Source organism: Mercurialis annua, linkage group LG1-X (assembly GCF_937616625.2).
Source record: "Mercurialis annua linkage group LG1-X, ddMerAnnu1.2, whole genome shotgun sequence".
Classification (NCBI taxonomy): Eukaryota; Viridiplantae; Streptophyta; class Magnoliopsida; order Malpighiales; family Euphorbiaceae; genus Mercurialis; species Mercurialis annua.
Genome location: NC_065570.1, coordinates 7649574 through 7668251, shown reverse-complemented (window position 1 = coordinate 7668251; position 18678 = coordinate 7649574). Strand labels below are relative to the sequence as shown.

The 18678-nt window shown below is 31.5% G+C and overlaps 3 protein-coding genes across 3 annotated transcripts; all 3 read left to right on the top strand.

The window, feature by feature from the left end:
- Positions 1-4425: 4425 nt before the first annotated feature.
- Positions 4426-10113, top strand: LOC126686232 (ethylene-overproduction protein 1). The gene is made up of 4 exons (XM_050380280.2): positions 4426-6835; positions 7844-8135; positions 8220-8529; positions 9429-10113. Exons 1-4 carry the CDS (start codon positions 4794-4796, stop codon positions 9659-9661), a joined length of 2877 nt encoding a protein of 958 aa, XP_050236237.1. The 5' UTR covers positions 4426-4793; the 3' UTR covers positions 9662-10113.
- Positions 10114-10235: 122 nt separating this feature from the next.
- LOC126686242 (uncharacterized) lies at positions 10236-11309 on the top strand. Its single transcript, XM_056105815.1, has one exon. It carries the CDS (start codon positions 10423-10425, stop codon positions 11266-11268), a length of 846 nt encoding a protein of 281 aa, XP_055961790.1. The 5' UTR covers positions 10236-10422; the 3' UTR covers positions 11269-11309.
- A 4547-nt stretch (positions 11310-15856) lies between these two features.
- Positions 15857-16321, top strand: LOC126687625 (zinc finger A20 and AN1 domain-containing stress-associated protein 9-like). The gene has a single exon (XM_050382201.1). The coding sequence runs from the start codon at positions 15857-15859 to the stop codon at positions 16319-16321; it is 465 nt and encodes a 154-aa protein (XP_050238158.1).
- The last annotated feature ends 2357 nt before the right edge of the window (positions 16322-18678 follow it).

Sequence of the window (18678 nt, the reverse complement as noted above, 5' to 3'; positions counted from 1 at the left end):
AGACACCAAAAACCGAACACACGATGTAGACATTGATGTGAATAAGGGGAAAAGGGGGTGTGTGTGATGTGAGGAATATAAGTTAATTCTTACCCTTTTGGGTTACTTCTTGTAGAGAGTTAAACACTTTGTGGGTTTTTCTTCTAAGGGCATATTTACTAGAGATGTTCTCTATTTGGTGATTCTCCACCAATTTTGTACCCCTTTTGATAATTAGTGGATGGCTCGAATCTTTCGCCCGTGGATGTACGCTTTAAAGCAGAACCACGTAAATCTCTTGTGTTATTTATTATTTTGCTATATTATTGTTTGTTAATCAAATCCATAATTAAATACCTACCAATGGTTTCAATTCCGCTGCACATATCAATCCGGTCAAGAACCAGTCACGACAATTGGTACCAAAAATTCAACTATCGGTATCAATGTTACAACATTTTAGTATTTATATTTTTTTCTATACTGTAGATTTATTTGAGATGAAAGAAATAGTATGTACCAAAAATGAAAATGTTGTCCATTTTTGGAATTCAGTTACACCCAAAACTGTCAAAAAATGTCATTTTAATGAGCTCATTTAATATATCAAGCGGTACTTGCATGTACATAATGAAATTAGATTTATAAATGAGGTAATAAATACATTCAGGATAACCTGATATCGACACAAGTATGGTTTTATCAGACGTTCGATGTGGTGAGTTATTGTTTTGTTTACTCGCTGTTCAAATTTTTTTATTTAGGTAGATCATATCATTTAATAACTGCAAAATAATTAATAATATTCTTTTTGAAAAATTTTAATAAATTTTTGAATCCGAAAGACTCATAAAAATTATTAAATTAAAAAGATTTATTAGAAAAATGACAAAATTGATATTAGAACAGAGAAAAGATATTCATCCACTCTTTGATAGTTAAATCTTCGAATAAAATAAATAATAAAATAATCACACCGCTTCTCTTGATACTTAAAATCAAATATTTAATTTCCAAAATTATTGAAAATCGTAAGCATTAGCAATAGATAATTTATAGTGTATGCATAATTTCTTTTATTAATTTTTAACTAAAACATAAAATATAATTTAATAAAGCAATAAGTACCGATGAGTTATAACTTAAATATTATAAGCGTTACATAGCAAACATCTAGGTCGTGGATTCAAATTCTCCCACAAACGCTCTCTCCTTTTCAATTATAAAAAAAATAAAGTGATAAGTAATAATTTAAAGGGTTAGTTCATCGCCGGATCCATGTACTTTGAAGCTTTTGCACATAAGGTCCCTGTATTAAAATACCCTATCATTAAATCTCTTCATTTTTTTAACATAATTTTTCTGTTAGTGCGTGTAGTATACGCGCCGTTAATAAGAGTAGAGTTTATTTTTATAGTTTGATATATACAAATAAAATCCCTCCATTTTTAATTTTAGGTCTCTATATTTCTAATTTTAGGTTCTTGTACTTTTAATTTATACAAATAAAGTCTTTTTTCTTTGATTTTATAAAAATAAACTCATGTAATTGTTTTCATAAAAATAAAAATAAAAATTTATTTTATAATTATGTATATTTAAAAAGTATATAATTTCTTTAGTCAATAATTCAAAACGTTATGCAATTTAATTAATTTTTATAATATTTAAATTAACATTAAGAATATAAAATTAGATTAATAAAAAAATATAATTTTTTCAAAGATAATTTAACAAAATTAATATTTTAAACTTTATATCCTATTTTTTATAAGATTGTATCAACGGTCACCTTATAAAAATAAATATGATTTATTAGAGTATATATCGTAAATGAAATCCTTACTCGCGACATTTTGAAAATTAATTTTAAAAAATTAAAGACGATATAAAAATTAAATAAGAAAAATTATTGAGACTTTCGCCTTATATGTCTAGTCTAGAAATAGAAGTAGCCAACTGTGACTTGTAAGCTTATACAACACATTTAATCGAAGTTGACATATATCAGGATCGACATCCGTTTACACCTTTAAGTGCCTTGTTGTTATATTATTTAGAAAAATAAAGGATCATAGTTATAAAATATTATTTTAATAATCTAAAAAAAATTATTTTTATTTCTATTTTTATTTCTCTGAATTAATGTTTATTTTTTAAAATTATTTTTTAATATAATATAAAAAAATATAATTAATTATATATTTTTTTGAAGCTAAAAAATTAATTAATTATATTTTTGTTTAAAGATAAATAATATTAATTTAAACATTTAATAAAATTATATTAACAATCACTTTATCATTATAAATATGATTTAAAGATTAGATATATATCGTAAGTGAGATCCTTACTCGAGACATATTCAAAATTAATTTAAATTTTTTAAAAACACTTAAAAAAATTAATAAAAAATTACTAAAATATTAAAAATTTATTTAAATTTCCGTCTTATATGTCTCCTCTAAAAATAGAAGTAGACAGTTCAGACTTATAATCTTTTATAATATACTCAAGTTCGAAATTGACATGTATCAGCAAACGAACACCTCTATGTGCGATGTAATATTATTTTAAAAAATGAAGAATTATTTGTACAAAATAATATAACAAAAAATATTATATTTACTTTTATTTCTCTGAATTAATATTTATTTTTTAAAAAATCACTTTTAATTTTTTAATATAATAAAAAAAGTAATTAATTATATTTTTTTTATTTAAAACTAAATATTAATAATTTAAAAATTTAGTAAGAAATATTTAATTATATAAAATAATAATTAAAAAATATAAATTTTAACGTTATTATTTAAATATGTTAAATTCAAACCTATTAAAAACATAAATTTTAACATTATATACTTAGTTTTAATCTGATTAAACCAAATATTAATAAATATTGATACATAATTTCTACATTTAAATGTGCATAGACTTAAAATTAAAAAAAATTAAAAATACAAAAACCCAAAAATAAAAAGTTATACTCGTGAAAAATAAAAAAAATAACGATATCAATACTCGTCTTAACAAATAGATTTCAGAATTATGAAAGTAAAAGTGGAAAAATTAAATGAAAAAATATTTTATTGCTGATACTTTATATAAAAAAAAATGTAGGGTCTCCATGATGAATTAAACTTTTTTTTAAAATAAAAACAGATAAAATAACAGTAGAAATGATGGTAAAATAGAAGATAAAAGGCTAATCACCTGTAAAACTACCGACCTTTCATTTTTTTTTCAATAACACCCTCACCTTGTAAAAACTTCAATAGCACTCTATTTCGCATTTTTACGTTTCAATAGCACCCTAAATTTAAAAAAATAGATGATTTTATTATTATAAGGATTAAATTTAATAAAATAACTAAATGAAAGGATCATTTTATACCTTTTTCTAATTAAACAAATACAAACACATCCCTTAACTTAAAAAACATCCAAATAAGCCCTCTTCCCCACTAATTTAAATAAAAAATTAAAAAAATATTAATTTCAACTCTACATTTTTCCGGTCTCCTCCTCACCCCGCCACCCGCCGCTTCTCCACCATCATCCTCCATGGGAGGACGAGCTCGTCCTCCCATGGAGGACAAACAGAGCTCGTCCTCCATGAGAGGACGAGCTGTTCTCGTCCTCCCATGGGAGGACGAACAGATCTCGTCCTCCCATGGGAGGACGAGAACACCTTGTCCTCCATCCTCCCATGGAGGATGAGTTCTTGAGGAAGAACTTTGTTCTTCCTCAAGAACAAGGAAGAATTTTGTTCTTCCTCTATGGTGTTTTCTAAAAAAAAAAATAGCGAATTGCGGTGCGAAAGAGTCGGTAACGGATTTGGGAAAGTGGCGATTGCTCGGATTTTAATTATTTTAATTAAATAATTTTTTTTATTATTATTCATCTTTAAATATGGAGAAGATAGTTTTTTTGTAGTATTTATAACATTTAATATTATTTAGAATATGTGGTAAATATAAAGGACTTATTTTGAATTTTATCCAACTGAAAATAGTTCAATTTAATACTTTAGGGTGATATTGAAACGTAAAAATGCGAAATAGAGTGCTATTGAAGTTTTTACAAGGTGAGGGTGTTATTGAAAAAAAAAATGAAAGGTCGGTAGTTTTACAGGTGATTAGCCAAGATAAAACAATAATATAGGAAATATTTTGGTTTTTGGTCGGTATACTACATGTGACTGTAACTCTGCAAGAAAAGACACGAGAGAAAAACATCTGGATATGGCGTCAGCTTTATTATTAGTTTAGCGGTTCTCCTCTTCTACCGGAAAATACTCCTCCTTTTTCTTTTCTTTTCAAAATAAATAAATATAAAAATTATAAAAACACCAAATTAAAATACAGACACAGAAAAGAAAAGAAATAAAATAGAAACGAAAATAAATTTCAAGAAAAGAGAGAAAATATATTAAAAAAAAAACTAAGAGAGAGAGAGTGGCCGTTTCAACGGCCACCTCCACCTCATCATCATCAAAAAATAATTAAAAAAAAATTCAACACACTAATCAAAAATAAGAAAATCATTTCCTCTCATTTTCTTTAATTTTCCCTTCATTCTTTCTCGGGAAAATCTGAAAGAAAAAATAATTATTTTATTTTTGTTTTTCCCATCGGCCTGCATCAACCATCGTCGTCGCCATCTCCACCGCCGCTCTCTCTCCCTCTCATTACGGTGGTTTTTGCAGGCTGAAAAGGTAAATTAATAGATAGAATCTGACTTAAATTAATGCATTTTGTTTCGATTTTTAAAAATCTGTAAATTGTAAAAAGTAATCAACGTCAATTCAGATGCATCATAATATATTTACTTCAATGCGGAGTTTAAAATTTATAGAAGGATGTAAAGGCACTCAGGTGTGGGCTCTTAATCCGAACGGCCACTCCGCCGGCAGCGGCGGAGGTAGCTACGGTAGCGTCGGAGAGAAGTTTTTACAACATCTTCATGATCTAAGAGTGAATTCCGTTAGAGTAAAACCTAATAAGTCACCGCCGCAACCGTCGCCTAATCAAGTCAACAATAATGTGGCCGTTGAAAATTTGTTACCGTCTGGTTTACCTGATATCGATCTCATCGAGCCGCAGATCGATCTGTGTCTTAGGTCTGTTGATTTTGTTGAATCCCTAGCTGATGTGTATCGGAAAATTGATAATTGTCCTCAATTTGAGAAACATAAGGTGCATTTGGAGCAATGTGCTATTTTCCGTGGTTTGGCGGATCCTAAATCGTTCCGGAGGGCTCTTCGTGTTACCAGACAACACGCGGTGGATGTTCATTGGAAAATTGTGTTGGCGTCGTGGTTGAGGTATGAGAGGAGAGAGGATGAACTTATTGACTTGTCTGCTATGGATTGCTGTGGTAGAAATGTTGAATGTCCTAAGGCTTGTTTGGTTTCTGGTTATAATCCTGAGGCGGTTAATGAACGATGTATGTGTTCTATGACAAGGTCTGGTAGAGGTAATGATGAATTTGGTGCCGACTTATTGATTGGAGATGATGTGGAGGAATGTTCCACTTCTGATGAGGACTTTGATATGTCGTTTTGTTTTGGTGACGATGAGGTTAGATGTGTGAGGTATAATATTGCTTCACTTTCAAGACCTTTTAAAGCAATGTTGTATGGGAATTTTAAAGAGGCGAAGAGAGAGATGATAAATTTCTCACAGAATGGGATATCTGCTGATGGAATGAGAGCATTAGAGGTTTATAGCAGGACGAAGAGATTAGTGTCTTTTGATTTGTCCATTGTTTTAGAGCTTCTTTCTTTGGCAAATAAGTTTTGTTGCGAGGAATTGAAGTCAGCTTGCGATGATCATTTGGCATCTCTGGTTAATGATATGGAGGATGCTGTGCTGCTTATCGAGTATGGATTGGAGGAAACTGCATATCTTTTAGTGGCTGCTTGTTTACAAGTATTTTTGAGAGAGCTTCCTGGTTCGCTGCATAACTCCCTTGTGATGAAATTGTTTTGCAGTCCAGAGGGTAGGGAGAGGTTGTCCTTGGTTGGGCATGCTTCTTTTTTGTTGTATTTTTTCTTGTGCCAGATTGTTTTGGAAGAAGACATGAAATCCAATGCAACAGTGATGCTTTTGGAGAGGCTTGGAGAGTGCGCGACTGAAGCTTGGCAGAAACAACTTGCGTATCACCTATTTGGTGTTGTGATGCTTGAAAGGAAAGAATATAAAGATGCTCAAAATTGGTTTGAAGCAGCAGTTGAGGCAGGTCATGTTTATTCATCTGTTGGAGTTGCAAGGGCCAGGTACAAACGTGGCCACAAATTTTCTGCATACAAGTTGATGAATCAACTGGTTTCTGATTATAAACCAGTGGGGTGGATGTATCAGGAAAGGTCTTTGTATTGTGTTGGAAAGGAAAAGTTGATGGATTTGAATACAGCAACTGAATTAGATCCAACTCTTAGTTATCCATACAAGTATAGGTCTGTTTTATTGGTGCAGGAGAATAGATTTGGAGCAGCAATCTCAGAGCTCAACAAAATAATTGGCTTTAAGGTATCTCCTGATTGCCTTGAACTAAGAGCTTGGATTTCAATTGCCTTGGAGGATTATGAAGGAGCTCTAATAGATGTTCGGGCACTTTTGACTTTGGACCCAAATTACAAGTTGTTTCATGGGAAGATGCATGGCGACCGCTTAGTAGAACTTCTTTGCCCTCTTATCCAGCAGTGGAGTCAAGCTGATTGCTGGATGCAATTATATGATAGGTGGTCCTCCGTTGATGATATAGGCTCCTTAGCTGTAGTACACCATATGTTGGCAAATGATCCGGGGAAGAGCCTTCTTCGATTTCGGCAGTCTCTCCTCCTTTTAAGGTAAGCATACACCCACACCTTATTAATGCGTTGCTTTCCTGCGGTGGTTAGCATTGCTCTGTGTAGTTTTATTGTGTGATAATCACTAATAACAAGTTATGTGATAATTCAGGCTGTTGTTGAGTAACACTCTTGATTTCAGTAAGTATGGAGTATCAGTTGCTATTTTCAAGAGTCGGGCACCAGGGACAATCTTTTGATGTGTTTGTTTGTTTGTATGCCACCTTTGGTCTTACATAGAAGTTTAATAGGGTGTCATGTAGCGTCCACCTCTATTTAATTCAGAGGGGCTTTCCTCTTGCTCTATCTCTTTTAAATATCAGCAAATTAGATTGTATGTTTCCCCTTGTCGTGAGCTCTCACCCTCCTTCAACATCGTCTTTATAAGTTTAGATTCTTTTTTTTTTTACTTTAAATTTTTTCACCATGGGTACTCCTGTCAATAAAGTGTGTTTTTCAACTCTTAAAGGACATGGAAATGGTGCATTGTTTCTCTGACTGGAGTTTGTGCAGAAATTATATTATGCATTTAATTAATGGTGGACCATTTGTGTGAAAGAGTATCTTTTACAATGATTCATGGCTTAAGCTATTCTAATAATGGATCATAAGATGTTCCATTTAAATGAAGTTATTGCTCTTTTTATCAAACATGCACATGCATGTTCATATTTCTCGCTCACTTTATGATTTGTATTTACGTGATATATTTTACTTAGGTTATTTGGATTTTTGCTTTATTTCACAATTTTTCTTTTTGCTCTCTGCTGATCTGTACCACAAGCACCGATTTATCATTATTATTATCTGGGAATGAAGATAATGGGAAGTATATAGATTATAGACTTACAATTTTTCCACATTGAACTATGTAGAATAGTGTTTCAGGAATTAAATCAGGATGCTACATTCTAAATCTATTTTTGTTATTCATCTAGAATTATATATGCGGTTGTAATTTTTGCTATTGAATTCCAATTCCATCCTTTTGTTTTTCCAACGGTTTAGGCTAAATTGTCAGAAGGCTGCGATGCGTAGTCTGCGATTGGCTAGAAATTATTCTAGTTCTGAGCATGAAAGACTTGTGTACGAAGGATGGATTTTGTATGACACCGGGCTTCGTGAAGAAGCACTTGCCAAGGCTGAGTCGTCCATTTCTATTCAGAGATCCTTTGAAGCTTTTTTCCTTAAGGCATATGCTTTAGCAGATTCAAGTCTTGATCCTGAGTCATCAATGTATGTTATAGAACTTTTGGAGGAAGCTCTTAGATGCCCTTCAGATGGCCTTCGGAAAGGACAGGTAAGTGCCAACTTTGAAAGAAGTCCTATTACTTTAATGCACCTGATTATTCTTTTGAGCTTGGGTTATTTTGTTGTACTGTAGGCACTGAATAATCTTGGAAGCGTTTATGTTGATTGTGATAAGCTGGATCTTGCTGCTGATTGTTACATGAATGCACTCAATATAAAGCATACTAGAGCACATCAGGGTCTCGCACGTGTATATCACCTCAAAAATCAACGTAAAGCTGCATATGATGAGATGACAAAACTGATAGAGAAAGCCAGGAATAATGCATCTGCTTATGAGAAGCGTTCTGAGTATTGTGATCGTGACATGGCAAAGGGTGATCTTAGTATGGCAACGCTGCTAGATCCTTTGAGGACATACCCTTACAGATACAGGGCAGCCGGTACGTGCTATGATGACAATTGTAGTTGCTTTGATATCTTTTCTATAGTTAGAAACTGATAACCCCATAGATCAATATCACTTATGGCATTTTGTTTTCATCTCTGGAGTCTGGACCTGGGATCCTTTTGATGTGTAAATCATGAAGCTATTGTGATTCTGAGTAAGAATCATGTTTAATAATTACTTGAGTAATAAGGGTGGCATTAGTGGGATCTATTTGGGTTCAACGGAAATGTTCTCTTTGGTCAAAAAGAACCTCTTACTTATAACAATCATTCCCATTCACTCGCATTCTCATTCCTATTCACATTCCCAACCTTGAACCAAACTCTCCCTAGCTCTCTAAGAAATAGTTTTCTTTTTCTTGTATGCATTAATTAGTTTGATCTTAAATCGTGGTAAAAATTATCTCACTTCATTTTATATTAAGTGATGGCTATAGTTTTACAATTTCCCTGGGGGTAAAGTTTAATATGAAGGGCTAAGGTGCTCAGATTCCCAACCTGACACTTGGAAGTCTCTCCTTGACTGAAAGCACCTCTTACACCTTTACATGCAGAAATGTGCTTGTCTACAATGGCTGCATGGTTTCAGGTGTTAATAATTGTTTCAGATCAAATCGAGTCTTTTCAGTTGAGCCTCAGTGCTCGTAAGTCGTATCATCTGGGAAGGATGATTTACGTAAATTAGTAAAGTTAAAAGAACTAGGTTTATTTTTTTCTATTTTGCAATTTTCTATATGCATTTATCCTTTTCATTTAAAGTATAGAAAGAATGCTAGTTTCTATATTAATTTAGCTTGTAGTTGAGCTTCACCTAGGAAAACATGCATAAATATTTATCTGATGTGTGACTAAACATTGAATCACCACAATTAATTCTGTGTGCTTGTTTCAGTGTTGATGGATGACCACAAAGAAGCGGATGCCATCCAAGAGCTTTCAAAGGCCATAGCTTTCAAGCCAGATTTGCAGCTATTACATCTTCGAGCTGCATTCTATGACTCGATGGGCGACAATATCTCCACCCTTCGAGACTGTGAAGCTGCTCTTTGTCTTGATGTCAACCACATTGATACCATTGAGCTTTATAATAAGGCAAGGGGCCGCACAGATGAACTCCAAAAATGACAATACCAACACCCATATTGGCAAATACATTCTCAAAACTGCGCTATCATAATTGCCCGCGCTCTTCTATATGTTCTTTTTGAGCACAAGAAAGGCCAGTGATTGTCCAGGCAAGTCGTCTTTATGGATTTTCTCATCATTACGACGCAGATATGCTGGGGCATTTTATAGGAAATGAAAGGAGATTTCTGTTTGTTTGTTCGTTTATCTTGTGGAGAAGAAGAAAAGCATAATAGAGAGTGAGATAGCATGTAAATATATTTATGTATTCCGATGAATGTATAATGTATAATTTAAGTGGTGCAGATTGCTTCTGCTGCTGCTCCTCGACGTTCCACGTCAGCAAAAGATTGTAATAGATATACCTGTCACAATAGAAGTACCAGAGTCACAGTGATGTACCGTAACTTTTCTGATACTCTGTTCTTTGTAATGATTTACGAGCTTCACAATTTTCCGTCCGTTGCTCATCGATTTGAGACTACCTGTATGCCTTTTGTATATATACTTTATTTACTGATTTTATTTGTAATTTCTCCTGCCTAGAGACACATTCTAGAATTCCCAGCTCATAATTATTAGAACCTCAATCAGGATGCTTTTCTATATCACATGTGAGCATGAATAAAGTAAGAAAAGGATTATAATAGTCTGCACGGGATACCTATAGTTTCAGCTGCTTTCTGATAATATCATTCAACTACTTTCTATCAAATCTTTTCATTCTTCTTAAGCTTTCAAGTTGATCTATTGTTGAGCTGATGGATGGAGAAGCTATGGATACAAATTGTCCCAGAAAGCTCGACTTCAATTTGCCGCTCTTGTCCACTAGACGCCTCGGAGGTTCACCTCGTACAAGTTCTGTCATCCTTTCACAGCATTCGAGGAATGGGATCCCATTCTGCTGGGAACAAACGCCTGGAAAACCAAAGAACACCGAGCAAAATGATGTCCATGACGGAGACACGCCTCGTCCGAGGCTCCCGCCGTGCAGATGGGAACCACCAGAGAAGAAAGGCGCAACTATAAACAACGATGATGTCTACAATCATTGTCGGGATGGTAGTTGCGATGCAGATATTGATGATAGTAACGATGAAGACGCATATGATATGTTTTCCGACGCGGTAGAAGTGCTATCATTAACGGAAGCAATCGACATTGTTCAGAAAGCTGAAGACGACGAGCACTCCGGATTAGATAGGTTAAATTTAGAGCGTATGAACTCTTCCGATCATAGCGATCTTTCAAATTACATGATCGAAAGATTTCTTCCCGATGCTACTGCATTAGCTGCATCATCCGTATTATATTCATCGAATAACAATACGAACTATAAGTTTCCGTATCTTTGCAAAGATTACGTCGAGGAATATGTTTCGCAAACAGTGGGACGATCGTATTCTTCCAAGTCTATGAAGAAAGGGTGCGGTTTAGAAATATTGTTCCCATGGCGGATCAAGCACAAGCTATGCGGAGTTAAGAGCCCTGTCCGGCAAGTCTCGCCGAATGTGCAATCAATTTGTATTACTACAGCAAAACAACAGAAACATCATTCAAATCGCAGGGATTCTACTAATGTAAGTAAGATTAAGAAAGACATTTAATTTGATAGTATATAAATTTCTAGTATTCCGTGATTTTGATATTATGTTTGTTATATATTAAATAGTAATACTACTATAGGTAGGATAGGATAAAAGTTGTTATGTACATATAATTACTGTACAAAGTCACATTAAATTTTAATTGTTATTAATTCTTAAGACATTTAATGAGTTTAAATACTATAACAATACTATAAAGAGCATTATTTATCATACTTTATATTTGCATCCCCTTGATTCGGAATTAAAATTTGATCTTTTAGTTTTAAAATAAAAATAATTAAAGTGTTCTGTTAAAAATTTATGATTTTACTGTTAAAATACATAAAAACGTAAAGAACTAAACTTTTGAAATTTTAAAAGAATGAAATTAAAGTATTGAAAAAGATATATTAAAGGGACAAAATTGTCTAATGAAAAGAAGCTCAGGTGCTTGGAATTATCAATCAGTCTTTGCCAAACCTGCCTAGCGTAAATGCACTGCCTTAAAACGTGGTCCTCATCTTCCCCGTAAGCTTTGCATCTGGGACATGTACTGTCAAGGGTTAGATGCCTTCTAAATCTCTCCGAGTTACATAATAAGCTACCATGAGCAGCAATCCACAACATCTGACGAATCCGTTCTGGCCCCTTCCAGTTCCATATAACATTCCAACTTGTTTCCTCGTCACCCCAAGTTGTAGATGCTATCGAACTATAAGCTGATTTAGTAGAAAACTTTCCAGACGGTGCCAGGCCCCAATAAATGAAGTCTGTCCCATTTTCTGCATTAGGAGGTACAAACCGAGCGATCTTCATTAGCCAAGAGTTCGGTAAAAAGATAGAGAAACGATCCCAGCACCATTTATTATCCTCATCAACGTACTCTTTAGCTCGACAATGCAAGATTTCATCTGGAATAGGCCGAACAGCCACTTGATAGAGAGCCGTACCATCGCCCGTCCAAGGGTCAAGCCAAAACCTCACCTTATTACCATCACTCAACGCCCATCTAACTCCATTGCAAACATTATCCCAGATTTTAGACATGGACATCCAAAGGTGCGATGCTCCTGCTGTACGGTTCAGTTTGTATATGCTGTCGTCGCTAAACTTATACTCATTAGACTTCAAGGATTGGTTGCTAATCAATCTTGTGGGAAAAGGTGGTTTCAGTAATAGAGAAGATTGGAAATTAATTTTCGGAATCACCATTTGGCGAATTTGGCAATGGAGAAATCAAATAGTGTTAGGGAATAATCCTTCATCGGTGGGTTGTATCATTGAGGATGTTGAGAATAGAGCGGCTTACACGATCAGATCGTTGACAGAGTTCGATGGTAAGATTGGAAAAGCTCATGTTAGAAGGAATATCTCTGTGGGTTGGCAGTGCCCTCCGGAACAATGGATCAAAATAAATACTGATGGTGCTTTCAGTTCAGCGACGGGAATAGCAAAAGCGGGAGGTATCTTGCGGAATGAGCTTGGAAGATGGGTTGGCAGCTTCTCGTCTACCATCGGGGAAGGGTCTGTTCTTGGAGCTGAATTCAGAGGTGCCCTTCTTGGTCTTCAAATGGGATGGAACTTGGGTTTAAAGAAGATTATGCTCGAAGTTGATAATCAGGATGTTGTCAATAAGATTTTAAACAACTCAGAGAGTGGCCAGTTTTCTAATGTTGCGGCAGCGATTCGGGCTCTGATTGATAGAGATTGGGAGGTGAAAATTCGCCACATTTTCAGAGAAGCTAATTTCGCTGCAGATCACCTTGCGTCCTTGAGTGATGATTACGTGGTTGGCTTTTATGCTCATCAGTCTCCGCCCTCGAGTTTGATTCCTTGGATCGTGCACGATTTATATGGAATATCTTATGATAGAAGTATTGCTTATTAGATTTGTTTAGGCTTTTGCCCTTTCCTTGTACCAAAAAAAAAAGGGACAAAATTGTGGACCATATAATTAAATTTTAACTGCAAAATTATAAAATTCCAACTGAACATTTTAATTATTTACATATTTGAAAATAAGGGATCATATCATCTGGTACTGAAATAAGAGGGGCGTAAGTTTAAATTATGGTAAATGGCATGTGTATCAAAATAATTTGCAATATACTTTAAAATTATAAAGAGGAAATTTCCCAGAATATCTCATTTTTCAACTTAATTGCAGCGTTATCCCATTTTTTGACATTTTTACTTCCATATCTTTTTTATTTATTGAAATATCCTTTTTTCTTTCTCTCGATGAGACATAGATTAAAAAAAGAAGAATAAGACGATTAGCGACGGATTTTGAATCAGTCGCTAATCCTAAAAAATTGGCGGGATTCATCGTGCCAATTTTATTTCACATTTAGCGACGGAAATACACTTAGTGACGGATTATCTCATCCGTTTTAGCGACGAATTCCACAATCCATTGTTAAAAGTATTATCTATTAAAAAAATAATAATTTATTAAAAAAATATTTATTAAAAAAATTATAATTTATTAAAAAAAATTATTAAAAAAATAAGTATATTAAAATGTGGGAGTTGTATAAAAGTAATAATTTGTTGTTTTTATTTAGAATAATTATTAAAAAACTAATTTGTTCATTATTTATCTAAAAAATAATTGGTATGAAAAAATATTTATTTTATAATGCGGGAGTAAATTGTGGGAGTAACTACTTGTTCTTTTTAGTTATATTTAAAAATAATATATATATATATATATATATATATATATATATATATATATATATATATATATATATATATATATATATATATATCAAGAATTTGAGCTGGTTAAAATGGAGTTACGCGTGAGAGAACTATAAGGTTAAAGAGATTTGGATGGAGTTATGGGAGGATGGGTGTACTGGGAAGTTTGCGAAATTATTGGTGAGTGACAATGTGTGGTCTATTGCGAATGAGTTGGTGACGGTGGGCGACCGATTAAATAATATTTTATTTTATAATTTTAATTAAAAAATTAAGTTTTTTTATTTTTTATTGTTTAAAATCGCTAAATCCACTATTTTTTTAAAAAATCTATCGCAAATTTTTTTTTTCCGTCGCAAATTTTTTTGCGACCAAATATGTATGTCCGTCGGTATGTTTAACGACGGAATTCGGCCATTAGCGAAGGAAAATCTGTCACCAATGGCTGCTTTCTAGTAGTGAATATATTTATGGCATTTTTATGGTGTTTAGAAGAATAAGGTATGTCTTGATCGAGATATGAGTTAAAAAAGGTATTTTAATGAATATTTTATAAAAATGGATATTGAGTGTAATTAGCAAAACATGAAACAAAAATCTTGTAATTATTTTACAGAATTAGGGTAGTTTTAAAAATCTCCCAATTGTAATTTTTTTGAAAATTAATAATTAATGAGTTAAAATAATAATAACAATAATATAGAACATTAAAACTTTATAACAATTAATTCTAAAATTTATAAAAATTAATTGTAAAATTTAAGTTTCAATTAAAGTTTTAAATAATTTAAAAAGTAAAAGTAAAATCAACTTATATACCCATCACCATATTGTTTTGGTCAAATATGCCATAATTTTTAAAAGGGTTATTAATTCCATATAAAATCACCACCTTTACACGTTTTTTCATTTTAATCACGTCCTTTAAAAAGTGTCAAATAAAATCACCACCTTTCAGTTTTTTGCAAATTTACCATCGATGAGTAAAATTTGATGTCTTTTTCCTCCCAAATAAATATTTTAATCTGAGTAATGCCCTATTAACACAAAAAATACATTCCTCTTACTTTTTTTTTGTTGATTCCGGTTGTCGAGTCAATAAAAATACACCTAATTTTCACATTCGTGATAGATTTGCAAAAAAATGAAAGGTGGTGAATTTATTTGACACTTTTTAAAGTACGTGATTAAAATAAAAAAACATGTAAAGGTGATGATTTTATATGGAATCAACCCTTTTTAAAATTTACCAGTTTAATCCGTTATTTATTCAAGTTTGCCAAATATATTCAAAACTTAGGTATATTTGGATATATTTAACAAAATCCAAATGAGCCTTTGGTATATTTACAAAGATTGAATAAATGTCAAATCAAGTTGGCAAAATTTAAAAATCCTACGTAATATATTTAATAAAAAAGTTATAATCGTGAGTTGATAAGTTCAGTTTGCCAATAAACAATAGTAAAGGAAATAAATTGTAAATAGCAGCATATTACTATTTACACTCACTATAACATAACAAAATTTGTATTCAGATTTAAATTACACATAATAATAAAATAAATATTTATAAAGAAGAAGAGATATTTTGTTGTTTCCCATTCCAAACAGGAAATTAAACTATTGGACATGATACTATAGAAGATTCGAGATCATAAAATTTTCTTAGCCTTTCAAGTCAGTGTTGTCCCCCAAATCCACTTGGATTTCTGACTCCAAATCCAATGCGAACACTAAAAACCAGAACCTGAATCGCTCCCTATATAAAGAACACAAACACAACCCCCCAAAACATTAACTTACCATCTAAAATATTCAGTCGATCACTGCAACCAGCAAGCAATTCGACAATTAAATAAGTTCATACGGATTAATCATATTTCTCGTAATCTTCGCTATGGAATCGCGAAACAGCTCGAGCAGTTCTTCTCGATGCGTCGGAGGCTGTGGCTTTTACGGCACAGCGGATAAGCAAAACATGTGTTCTAAGTGCTTTGATGCGTATCTGAAACAAGAGACCATTTATGAAACAGCCTGTCTTTCTATTTACGATAAGGTTGGTTCTTGTGATGAACGACCTTCATTTATTTGCGTTGATAAGACTGAAAAAGTGACTGAGAGTGATGTTCCTGCATCATCAGTATCGTCTTCGAATGCGACGATGAAGAAGAATAGATGCGAGAGCTGCAACAAGAAACTCGGACTTTTAGGGTTTTCGTGTCGCTGCGGAAAGGTATTTTGCGGGACGCATCGGTATGCAGACGAGCATTGTTGCAGCTTTGATTACAAGAAGTTTGGTCGTGATGTTTTGGTTAAGCAGAATCCAGTGATCAGTGCTGATAAACTTGATGACAGGCTTTGATGATATGAAAATTACATACAGTATATCTAGTGTTGATGGGTTCAGTTGCTTTGTTTCTGGATAGTCTTTAGTTTGTACATTTTCCTTAGTATTATTCATTTAGATTTATTATTATTACTTCCTCTTTTTAGTTGCCAATTTTTAACAAAAACATATTAAGAGAATCATTATAATGATAAAAATAGTTATGCATAGATAACTTAAAAAAAATAATATATTAAAAACTACTATCTCTAATCTACTAATAGAAGTAAAGGCAACAATAAAAGATTTCTTCAAATTTCTTCTTGAAATTTAAGTTAGACTATTATTTTGTAACAAAAGAATCTTGACAAAGGGACAACTAAAAGAACAAAAGGACGTAACATTATTTGCCACACATCGACCACGTCGTTAGCATCTCTTGTATTGCAAATAAGTACTCTTTCCGTACCAATCTAATTGGTCCAAATATTCTTAAGAAAATAACAAGAAAACCACAATAATGACTCACTATTTCACATAATGCAATATTAATTAGTTTGTTTATTTTATTATAATTTTTCTTTCATAAAATACCAACTCCTATTATTTTTTTTCAACAAGCACCACCTTTTTCTCAAGTCAACAAATATACACCACATCAAATATGTAAAAACCAAGAACACCCTCACTATTTGAATAGGTGCACATGCAATGAATGACCCACGGGTCATTCTGAGTAAACTTATGGTGCACCATTTTGTTCACCTGCTTAACAAATTTCAGGTGTCCTTTTGGTGCACCTGATACATTTTTTCTTTGTTTTTTTATTTAAATTATATATTTATATATTCATTTAAATTATACAGAAAATTTATTTATTATATTTAAATTTTAACAATATTAATTTTAATTTTAATTTTAAAAATACAAATATTTTTTTTTTGTATATATCTCCGATACATATTTGATACGTCTCTCATATACTATATAATGATATTTTTCATATATATATATATATATATATATATTTGATAAATATTCGATTGTTCGAACTTATTTCTTATTTTTTATACATTTTATTACATATATTTTTTATACTTATTTGATACATTTTTGAGATGTGTCGAAATATTTTTTTATATATATATATATATATATATATATATATATATATATATATATATTATATATTTTTATACATATTTGATACATCTCCGATATATTATAAGTACATTTTTAAAATTTATTTAATAGATACATCTCTGATACATTTAATTGAAATTCGAATGTATTTTTAATATATTTTTAATTCATCTCTGATACATAATTTATACATGATAGATATATATTTGATACATTAATTGAATTAACTGACTAATTTGATTGGTTCGTTTTTATATTAAGAAAAGCTTATAAACATATATGTAATGATACTAATTAAAATGAACTAATTAGTTCATTTTAATTAGTTATAATTATTATTTTGTATATATTTGATTGGTTCGATTTCATGTTTTGACCGGAAGCCCAAGGTGGAAGAAAGGAAAAAAATGAGTAGAAATGCAAAATATTCGATAAATATTTGATACATCTCGGATACATATGTGATACATTTACGATACATAATTTATACGTATTTAAAAAACTATTGTCAAATTACGTTGAAAATTGAAAAATTATCAAATATATAATTTGATACATCTTCGATACATATATGATACATGTTTGATACATTGCTGGTACATTTTTTTATTTGTCAAGTTCTATAGTTTCAAATACTGCCATCGTTGGAGTATTATTTGTAGATTGGATACATATTTGATATATTAAAATAGATCATCGTCAAATTTTATAAAACAGATACATCTCCTATACATATAAGATATATATCTGATATATTCAAATAGATAATCGTCAAATTTTATAAAACGGATACATCTCTTATACATATAAGATACATCTAGGATATATATTTGATACATATTTGACCATTCAAATTCTCTTTCTTGTTTTTCTATATACTTCTTTTCTGTAGTTTTATTACATATATTTTTTTATATATATTTGATTCATCTCTAATACATATTTAATACATCTATGATATATTATTTATATATGATAAATATAATTTTTTTACTATATAATATATGCATGACACATATAATTATTTATATATGAGAAACACGTCATCAATTAACGAGTGTTTTTACTATATACTATATAATATATTATTTATATATGATACATATAATTTTTTTTATGTTATTTATATTTATAATATTAATTTATATATGTATAAATAATGTATTTGTAATTTATAAAATTAATTTTTTTTAAATTGTATTAACCAGAAAATAATAATTTTTAAGACGGCAATGGTAGAAATACTCTTG

Excerpts from the sequence above, each read along its gene's own strand:
- LOC126686232 (XM_050380280.2), top strand. The coding sequence starts at position 4,794 with ATGCATCATAATATATTTACTTCAATGCGGAGTTTAAAATTTATAGAA. Across the intron at positions 6,836-7,843 it reads CAGTCTCTCCTCCTTTTAAG|GCTAAATTGTCAGAAGGCTG; the intron begins GTAAGCATACAC and ends CCAACGGTTTAG. Across the intron at positions 8,136-8,219 it reads ATGGCCTTCGGAAAGGACAG|GCACTGAATAATCTTGGAAG; the intron begins GTAAGTGCCAAC and ends GTTGTACTGTAG.
- LOC126686242 (XM_056105815.1), top strand. The coding sequence starts at position 10,423 with ATGGATGGAGAAGCTATGGATACAAATTGTCCCAGAAAGCTCGACTTC.
- LOC126687625 (XM_050382201.1), top strand. The coding sequence starts at position 15,857 with ATGGAATCGCGAAACAGCTCGAGCAGTTCTTCTCGATGCGTCGGAGGC.